Source organism: Ranitomeya imitator, chromosome 2 (genome assembly GCF_032444005.1).
Source record: "Ranitomeya imitator isolate aRanImi1 chromosome 2, aRanImi1.pri, whole genome shotgun sequence".
In the NCBI taxonomy this organism is placed as follows: Eukaryota; Metazoa; Chordata; class Amphibia; order Anura; family Dendrobatidae; genus Ranitomeya; species Ranitomeya imitator.
Genome location: NC_091283.1, coordinates 127,081,768 through 127,092,302, shown reverse-complemented (window position 1 = coordinate 127,092,302; position 10,535 = coordinate 127,081,768). Strand labels below are relative to the sequence as shown.

The following is a 10,535-nucleotide window of genomic DNA, read 5'->3' as shown; positions in this document are numbered from 1 at the left end:
CGTCACTGATGAAGATCCCAGGTCATACATGTTTCATATGTGAATAAATGCCATTTCCAGTTACTTTTCTGGACTTTCTAGCTGATGCTTCTTTATGGAAGTCGTATGTTAAAGACCAACTCCAAAGTGAAAAAGGAAGGGTCCTGCCAAGTCAAAAATGAAACATGCATGCATTGAAAACGGGAGTGGGACTGACTTCGCTTCGGAATTATTGGGGTTTAAGTGTTCTTACTTGAATGATTAACGCGCTTATTTTTTTTTGCAGAACCCCTAATAAAGAATTTTCTGAATTATCAACCTTCCTTTTTTTTTTTTACAGAAACGGTGACACTCCTATTACTTCTGTATTGATTATTTGGTACTGGAGTTCATCCCAAAATAACGTAATTTAATAATAGCTGCAACACTATTGTGAGCTAAGGAACAAGAGAGACAATTTTTAGGAGAAAAAAAATAATCCAAAGTATTTTTCTAAGGTAAAATAACCCCATTAAAATAAGATAAAACTCCTTTTGAAATACAATGTAACAATAGATTTTGTATTTGAGATCCGCAGTTATTAAAATACAAATTCCTGACCAATGGCAGATTACTACTTAGGTCCCATAATTGGGCAATTTTTAACAGTTAAGGTTGCACCCAACTTTAGGACATCGGCTAAAATGTACAAGTAAATAAAGTGCAAGAGACACTACATAGTTGTAAATGAAATACTGAAAAATGGAATGATTGGAAAATAACATGGCATAGCCACTGACCCCCACACATTTCAATTCAGTGCCCAAATTTTCTTGCTGGACTTTAATCTGTTAAATCGCGAACAGTTTAAATACTTGATTCAATGCAAAGTAATGTAAATTGTTGTTTGACATCTCTTAAAACAGTTTACATTTTCATAAAATACATGCAATAGTGTTATGCTTTGACGTACAGTGGTTCTGATTCACAAAACATTAGCAAATCCCTGTGCAAGGCTGGGGCTCTCCTTTGCCTTTAGCATTTTTTTCCTATACTGATACATGGTTAAGGCAGCTTGTTATAATACGGCCTAGCATAAATATAGTGTGTGTTATCCAGCAAAAACCTAAATTTAAAGGGAATGTGCACTCCCTGGACTACTCGTTTTTAAATTAGGTCATCGTTCTTGTTAAATAAAAATAACAGACACTGACCTCCCACACTGGGGTCGTTCCAGGAATGGTGTCACCGGATCTCCTCTTGCTCCCATTAAATATGTACTGTATGCCACGTGAGCCCTGTAGCCAAGGGGACGTTATTGGGCTGACGCTCTCTCACTTTCTTTGGCAAAAAAACAGACAAATGGAAGTAGTGAGAGCTGATTGCCTCCAAGACTCATGCGGCATAACAATGTCATACGAACTCCGGGAGAACAGAAGTAAGTAAAAACTGCACTGGTGTGGGAGGTTAGTATATTTTATTTTTCAAAAGGAACTACTCATTTTAAGAAGGGATTGTGGACAACCCTCTAATGTAGATGAAAAAAAGTTACACCTTGCCCAAAGAATTGGCCAGCACAGTTGTGTTCTCATATACCACAAGGTTATATTGAAAAACTATTTGCTCTATATAGCTTTATACTGTGCTGTACACAAGAAGGGGGAAGGGAGAAATGAAATAATTAAATTAGAAACAAAAGACCATAGCATGTTAGTAAACATACAAGCCACTTGTAATACTTTTAAGGCAACATAGTATTCTATCAGATACAACAAATCATTGTAAAACAGCAGAAAAGCACCGAGTAGTATTCCTGGTCGCCTGAGTTGTCTTGAGAACTAAAAAAAAACACAAACTACAAAAAGCAGTGGATTCTTTGTGGCAAAAAAGGTTTAGAAACCCACTTCCAAAACCGTGTTAGGGATGTTTTTTTGTTAACAGAGAGGGTTTACTTATCATGGTACAGATAAAAGAATGGGAGTTATGGAGACCTACCAGTGATAGTATATGTAGGACACTCACAGATGTGGCTTTGTATAAGACTGAGCTAATTATCAGGAGACCTCATTATATAGAACTAGTAAAGTTAGTTTTATAACTGCTTACTTCATATTATGTACTAGATTATGACGGCTAAAACATATGAGCATACATAGAACCAGCATAAGACATTGACTGCCATGTTCTTCATGTCACAGAAATCCAGCAGTCTATGACAAAACAATTGGCTCAGACAAGTTCAATGTATAATATCATGGACATAATTATGTAGACTACAGAGGGGATTAAAGAGCCCCTCCGCTATCTAAGAAGATAGCAGTATTATGATTAGCACATGGTATAGGAAGGGATATTAAAGATTTTGAATTGGTGGCCAAACGCTTCCATTTGCTTGGTTTCCTACATTACTCTTGTGTTTCAGTTGGGGCCCAAAAGCTTTAATTTGAGGCCCAAAAACGTAAATTTGTTTAATTTCCTACATTACTCTTGTATTTGAAGCATTTCACAATAAAATGAAATACACAAAGTAATAAAGATATATAAACATTATTATCATCATCACTGTAGTAATATATTAAGAAATGTTTGTTGGGTGTAATTAGCCCCAGACTTTATCATATGCACTTACTGTTTTCCTAACAGTAAGCCTAACTTTGATGGATGCTGAAACCCTCTTCCAGGATACAATTAAACTATCACTGATATGTTCCACACAATGTGCGACACAAATGCAAAACCATTGTAAATTACCTGAAATGGAATAGATGAAATTAAAGACGGGCATATAGAGTGGTATAGGGACTTAAATCTTGTGCTTAAATAAATTATCAGTCCATTTGGTGATACAGGCTTTCAAAGTTCTTCCACTCATCAGGGTTACTCCTTTATGTCACATCATAAGACAATGCTACCTGATAAGATTTTCCTATAGACTGATGAAACAGTCATTGATCTGTTAAATGTTTCTTAAGTAAGGCTGCAATACTAAACAAGCTGTTAGTTGGACCAGCGTTACTTAGGTCTTTGTCTCTGGTGCTACACGGGAGGAGAAGAGTAATGAATGACAGAATTGTAATCTGGAGGTGGGCTGTGACACTCAAGGTTTAGATCCAGAGGCATGAGAACAAGGTCTTCGAGTGTGAGGTCTTCTTCAATTTGGCTAGCTGGCTGGAACTTTACATGATTTTTTTCATTCTCTCCCAATACCGACTCCTTGCTTTTGCTCACTGCTTTCATTCTGTGAACAGAAAATTGATATCAGAAACCAAATTTCAAAGTAATGTCTCTCTTCTAAGTTCTGTATGGAGGAAGTCCAAATAAAGACAGGTAGATCACGTGGTCAACTCCACGCTCCTAGACTCTCCAGCTTCACAGGTGTTATGCCCTGAGCTCTACCTGGCATATCTGATTCATATGGCAGAAATGTCATGAAAAGACTCGATATGAAATGGATCATCTCCAGACATTATGGTGCACACCATGATTAAACACACCTTCTTATAGGAAGCTGAGAGGATGCACAAGCCATTACATGAACGGATAACGGTGTTCATAGATGTCAGGTATTAGACTTGTCAAGAAAGATGTCGGCAGGCTGCCAAATCTCATTGTGTGCTGGATATCAGCCAGCATGAAATGCACTGTGACATAATGGAAATGTAATTACATAATGTTTGACCACACAGATGTGCTGTGGGAATATCGGTAAACCAGTCAAATGTCTCTCTCTTATTATTATTAAGATCCTAAAGAAGATGTACGACAGGAGAAAAACGGGGCTGCTTTATTCCAGACAAAGTGTCACTCTTGTCCTTGGATTATTTCTGGTATTGCAGCTCAGCCCCAATGAGGTGAATGAGGCTGAAGTACCCGTGGATTACTGTGGTTCAGTTTTCCAGGTAAAAAAAAAGTCTAATTCTGGACAACCCCCTTTAAAGATGATAATATCACTGTGTTTACATTTAATTAATATATTTGTACATTTAAAAAAAACTGTGAAGCGAACAATTGTAAAGCTTTTATCTCACAGTACCCATATACACTCCCTGACTGAAGTTATGTCGCTTATCCATATTATGTAAGTGAAAGCTTATAACCTGACGTTAAATTCATCCATTGGTTGTATAAATTATCCTTTTGAAAGCTGAAACCCTCCGAAATGGGGTTTAGGTTAAGAAAATAAATTGGCATCAATGCAGAAATATTGATCAGTTAATCGACACAGAATGGTCAGATTTTGGCAAGACAAAAGTTTTGTCGCCCCCAGATAGTAATGTGATATTCAAACAAATAATCAACTTAAAATACAAATATATGTTGCATAACATTGGTGAGTGAAGTGGTGGTGCTATTAGAGTCATATTTAATATTTTGTGTGACTTCCATGAGCTTGAAGGACTGCATCCATGCGGTTCAACAATGATTCATACAATTTATTAATGAAGTTCATCAGGAATAGCAAAGAATACAGTCTTACATGCCTCCCATAGTTCATCTAGATTCTTTGGTTTTGTCTTCCAAGCTTCCTCTTTCATCCTACCCCAAACATGCTCAATGATGTTCATGTCTGGTGACTGGGCTGGCCAGTCCTTGAGCACCTTGATCTTTTTTGCCTGGAGGAACTTTGTTGTAAAGATGGATGTATGAGATGGAGCATCATCCTGCTGCAGAATTTGACCCCTTTTATGATTTGGAATATAAGAGGTACCTAATACTTCTTAATATTTTAGGCTATTGATATTACCTTTCACCTTGCAAATGTTTCGTACACCCCCATACTGAATGTAACCCCAGACCATGATCTTTCCACCACAAAATTTAACTGTTTTCTGGGTGTATTTTGGATCCATACGGGCTCCAGTAGGTCTCCTGCAGTATTTGCAGCAGCTGTGGTATAATTCTACTGAAGATTCATCAGAGAAATCCAGCTTCTGCCACTTTTCCAGCATCCATCTGTTTAGCAGGCTATGGGACTTTGCAAATGCCACACGGTTTTTTATTTGCCTTTTGTTTAGTGCTAGCTTCTGGGCACTAATTCGACCATGGAGTCCATTTCGAGACAGAATCCTACAAACTGTTCTAGTTGACACAGGGACTTGAGGTGACCAGGTCTGTTGGAGCTCTGCTGCAGTGGAAGAGGGGCTTGCTTTGGATTTTCTAACCAACAAACGTTCCTCCTGAGCAGTTGTCTTGCTGGGTCTGCCGGACATAGGCTTTTCAAACACATCACCAGTCTCTTCAAATCTTTTTTTTAATTCTTTGTACTTGACGCTGAGACACATTAGAGGTGCCAGCCACCTCTGCAGTGGATCTGGTCTTCAGCCTCTTGATAATCCAGGGTTTGGTCGTTGGGTGGATTTTTGGCATGTTGTCAGAGCTCAAGTTGCAGTTCAAGTGAAGGTCTTGGGTGCTGGGTTTCTTTTTATATACACACACTAATTAACCAATAATTTACTGAGCACAGGTGAAGATGTAAACTAGGATTGGATGCATTATTTGACAGGCGACAAAACTTTTGTCTTGTCAAATCTGACCATTCTGTGTCCTTTAACTGATAAATATTTCTGCATTGATGCCAATTTATTTTCTTAACCTAAACCGCATTTCGGAGGGTTTCAGCTTTCAAAAGAGTAATTTATACAGCCAATGGATGCATTTAACATCAGGTTATAAGCTTTTATTTAGATAACATGGATAAGCGACATAACTTCTGTCAGGGAGTGTATGTTTACGATTCACTCTTTAAAAAAGATAAAAATGTAAACCATACAGGTTATGTAGACCAAGATTGTAAGCCCAATGGTGGGATGTGGCTGTTGATGTTTTTTTATGCAGGGCATCCCTAAAATATTGCATGGCTCATCTTTATGTTAATTTTTCCCCCAACTTTACTAGATATAATAGAGAGGTATAGAGAGTTTTTTCCTTGCAGATTATGTGAGAACATGACAAAAAATTGTTTCTTTGCATGCAAGTTACAGAGGCTTTTATACTAGAGTCATACCATCTAGGGGAGACAATGGTAGGCCTTGTATATGGCATTATAACCCTTCTAGTCCATAATATAGACTTGTAGAGCCTACATGTGCCTACCATGTTTGGATTAGTATCTCTATTGTGGGAAACTGCAACAAGAATCCTAAAAAAAGCCCTGAAAAATTAGGATCAATGATTTGTAGTAAATAAATGGAAAAAAACAACTACAAAAACAGTGCACAGAACCTCCGTAACAACAGGATAGGTGATAAATGCATTATCGGAGGGGGTCCAGCCTCTCGGACTCACTCAATCATGGGAACGGGGGTCCTCAAGTTATCTGTCTTGCATGACCACTGCTCCATTCACTTCTTTACACATACAGAATGACTATCTGTTCGTCATTGTCCGAACATATTCATTTTGGGAGTACATGTGCTCTAGTATGTCAGTGTTTTCAATACATATATTACTGACTTTAATTAACCAGTTCAGGACGAGACCATTTACCCCTGTTCCTGATCAGGCACATTTTTTTATATGTGGTTTGAAAACATGTAAAACAAAATTCTCATTCAGATATTCAAATAATTTGTGCATCTTTTTTTCATTATACGTGGGGTTTATTTTCTATACGTCTGTTTTTCACATATTTTTTTTTACAACAAAGGACCACTAAAATATGTTTTAAAATTTGTTCCCTTTCTGTCACAATTAATTTTATATATCTGCCACATTTTTTTTCTAAACAGTGACAGAGCTAGTAAGAATGATTTGGGTTGGCACTTGGTCTCTTTGTTTATTTATGTATTTATTTAACCTAATTTTTAGTAATTTATTTATTTTTTGTGTATTTCACATTTTGTGCCCTCCTTAAGGTCATAAAACACCTTTAAGGGGCATTTAAACATTTAAATACTTTTTTTTAAAATTTGTTATGCTTGGTTATATAACACCATCATATTTTGCAACAATTTACAGACATTTCTGCTTTTTCAATTTGATTTCCCCTGTAACTGGGAAAGATATATATATATATGCCCCAGATGCAGTAAATGTAGCTGCCTCTTGACTGTAAAATAGACATGATTGGGGGTCTTAGGACCCAGTAGCTCTGGTTTCCTCTCTACATCCAGAGATCACAGGATCACTGGATTCAGAGGAGGAAAGGCCAATTACCCTCCTTATTAATGAATACAGTGTACTTCTTTAGCCTTGTGTACATTGCGATTGAGAAGGCAGAGATGGTAGTACACCCCTTCTGCCTTCTCTATGGGAAGCTTGGCTGAGTCTGACAGCCAGATTACTGCTCCTGCAGCTCCACAATTGCATGGAACTGCTCTACTTTGCACTGACATTTTATAATAACACCGCAGATTAAAACGTGGCCCGTCTAGTCATTTAAAGCATTTGGACAGTCTGAAAGTAGTTAACATAAGAATCAAGAAATAGCAGCTATCAAAAGAATATTATTAAAAAAGGTAATATGGGGGTTTCTAATTTAAGATATTAAGGATCATTTCTTGTTTGAACACTTTATTATGTATTAATCCCAACTGCATGTGAACGTTAAAATCTTGCATTAACACCTGCAGTCCAAAAAATATTATCATACATTTTTTTCTTTATTTGTACTCTTACATGATGCTAATGGGAGCATTTTTACTAATTGCTGAGTATTAGGAAATCCCATTTGTTACTCCATTTTATTTCAATTTGATTGACCTTCCAGAATGTAATAATGAGCTGGCTAGATGTTCTTTGGTATACATGCATGGGGCTTGTTTAATTTGGTGCTTTGCTCCTCTGATCTTATGTTTATAAGTCTGTCAAGCGCAGAAAGCGAAGTTATAAGTCACCACAAGTCATAAGAACAGTCGGATCTGGCGGAATGACATGAACAGTATTCCATGTGTAAGAAAGCAAAGTAACGATCCGCTATAAAGTTTACTACGAGGAATATGTCTGAAATGAGACCAGGCTAAATGTCTCTTTTATTCCCATACACTGTGTGACTACCGAGCGCTATTGTTTCAGCTTTTTGGTTTACGACTCTGCTGTAGGTTTTGGTCCAGTTGTGAATATATTTATTTTAGCTGACTGGCTTTTACTAAAAAAACCCCACATAATATGCATATAATTGAGTCAGGCTACTTTCACACTAGCGTCGTACTCGGCCCGTCACAGTGCGTCGGGCCGACGTACCGACGCTAGCAGTGAATGCGCCGCACAACGGGGGCAGCGGATGCATTTTTCCGGCGCATCCGCTGCCCCATTGTGAGGTGCGGGAGGTGGGGGCGGAGTTCCGGCCGCGCATGCGCGGTCGGAAATGGCGGACCGTCGGCAGCAAAAAACGTTACATGTAACGTTTTTTGCAGCCGAGGGTCTGCCGCAACACAACGCAACCGTCGCACGGCGGTTGCGACGTGTGGCAAAGCGTCGCAATGCGTCGCTAATGTTAGTCAATGGAGAAAAAACGCATCCTGCAAGCAATTTTGCAGGATGCATTTTTTCACCTAAACGACGTATTCAAAACGACGCTAGTGTGAAAGTAGCCTTAGCTGTGTTATAGAAACCCTATGGGCAAATTCTACATCCCAAGAGCTAGGTATGAAGAGCAGTAATTGACATTTTGAATTCTCCTTTTGCCATTTTTGAGTTTTTGCGTGATACAATGTAAAACAACACTTAGCATAATTCTTATGGTCTTTAGGAAATGACCAAGGATGGATATACCATATGTGCAGCAAATGCAGCTGCACAAGGCTTGTTAAGTAAAGGGGCCCACTGCCACCCGAAAAAGAAGAGAATAGCGCTTTCTACCGTCTATTAGATCACATGTGAGAGACTGAGATAATGTATTTCATTGTTCTACGTCACTGATGGACAGCACGTGGCTCATCTGTCAGGAATATGCACGTGACACATAAGGGACGCGATCTGGGATAAGCTGCTGGAGGGTAGGTACAGTACAATGGTTCTCAAGAAAATAACACACAACGTACTGTACATATTCTCGACTTTGAAATGTTAGGCATTTTTTATGATGTGCTAATAAGCCTGAAACAGAAGAATTACAGAAACACATGTGGATTAAATTAATATAATAACTTTCTACTTACGCATTAGCAATTATTCCAAAAGGCCATGATCGGGTCTCTTGTCTTTTGAGATACTTCATTTCCACCGAAGAAAGCACCATGCCACTGTCAGATTCACCCTCCTAAAACAGAGGATTTATTTATTTTACTCACTTATTTATGGCATTAATTCTCTATTGCTTTACAGGCATCATCATCACTGTCCCCATTGGGGCTCACAATCTAAATTCTCTATCAGTATGTCTTTGGAGGTGGGAAGAAACCCATGCAAACAGAGGGAGAGCATACACATTTCTTGCAAATGTTGTCTTTGGCAGGATTGGAACCCAGGAAACACTGAGCCGCCAAGTTGCCCTTACAAGATATCCAGATATTGTTGGTGCAACAACTGAAAAAAAGTATTTGAGTATAATAGGTAATAATACTATATCTCCATATACTGCTGATTTCCTACAACGTCATACATAGGCATTGCTATAAGGTATATTTAGGGTTTTCTAAGGGGTTTTCTAGGGTTTGAAAATTACTGTTATTGTGAGCAATTAGGCAAGTCGAAGATAAAATGATCTCTAAAAGGTCTAAAGTTAAAGATGACACATTTCCCTTGTATTTTAGTGCAAAAATGTATATATTTTCATCTTTTACATTTAAAAAATTCAAGGACAATGGGCCGATGCAAAAGTTTGGGCACCCTGCATGGTTAGTATCTAGTAGCAACCCATTTTGAGTGTATCACACATTGTAAACACTTTTTGTAGCCTGCCATGAGTCTTTAAATTTTTGTTTGAGAGATTTTCATGCATTATTCCTTGGAATATTCTTAAAGTTCTGTGGGATTCTTGGGTCGTCTTACATGCACTGATATTTTGAGATCTAGCCACAGATTTTCAATGATGTTCAGATCAGGGGACTGTGAGGGCCATTGTAAAACCTTAAGATTGCGCCTTTTGAGGTAGTCTATTGTGGATTTTGATGTGTGTTTAGGATCAGTATCCATTTGTAGAAGCCATCCTGTTTTTATCGTCAGCTTTTTTACAGATGGTGTTATGGTTGCATCAAGAATTTGTTAAAACTTCATTGAATCCAATCTTCCCTCTACACATGAAATGTTTCCCCATGCCATGGGCTGGAACACAACCTCAAAGCATGATTGATCCACACCCATGCTTAATGGTTGACATTGCCAGTCCATTGAAAAGGCTTTGGGACTGACAGGGAGATATACTTGTAAGCTGGCGTTTTACCTATAGGCACTGAATTGAGTGATCACCACCTCTCCATTCACTCTCCTCCTTATTGCAGTCTTGCAGTGAAGAATAACAGTGAACTCATCAACCTAGATGTAGTGATTGTGGAAATCTTATCTAGCAAGCCTGGGCAATTGGATAAACTGTTGAGAAGTGATAAATATCATTGCGGAATAGTCTCTTAACCCCTTCCCGACTTGTGACGCAACGTAGGCGTCACGAAAGTCGGTGCCAATCCGACCTGTGACGCCTA

The 10,535-nt window shown here is 38.3% G+C and overlaps 1 protein-coding gene across 1 annotated transcript in view; it reads right to left on the bottom strand.

The window, feature by feature from the left end:
* Positions 1-315: 315 nt before the first annotated feature.
* The window catches only part of LOC138662079 (vascular endothelial growth factor receptor kdr-like), a 251,706-nt gene continuing 241,486 nt past the window's right edge, over positions 316-10,535 (bottom strand). The window contains exons 29-30 of the mRNA XM_069747214.1: positions 9,057-9,157; positions 316-3,196 (exon numbers count right to left, since the gene is read on the bottom strand). Coding sequence (XP_069603315.1) covers positions 2,995-3,196; positions 9,057-9,157 — 303 coding nt within the window. The 3' untranslated portion in view covers positions 316-2,994. The remainder of the gene's footprint in view (positions 3,197-9,056; positions 9,158-10,535) is intronic.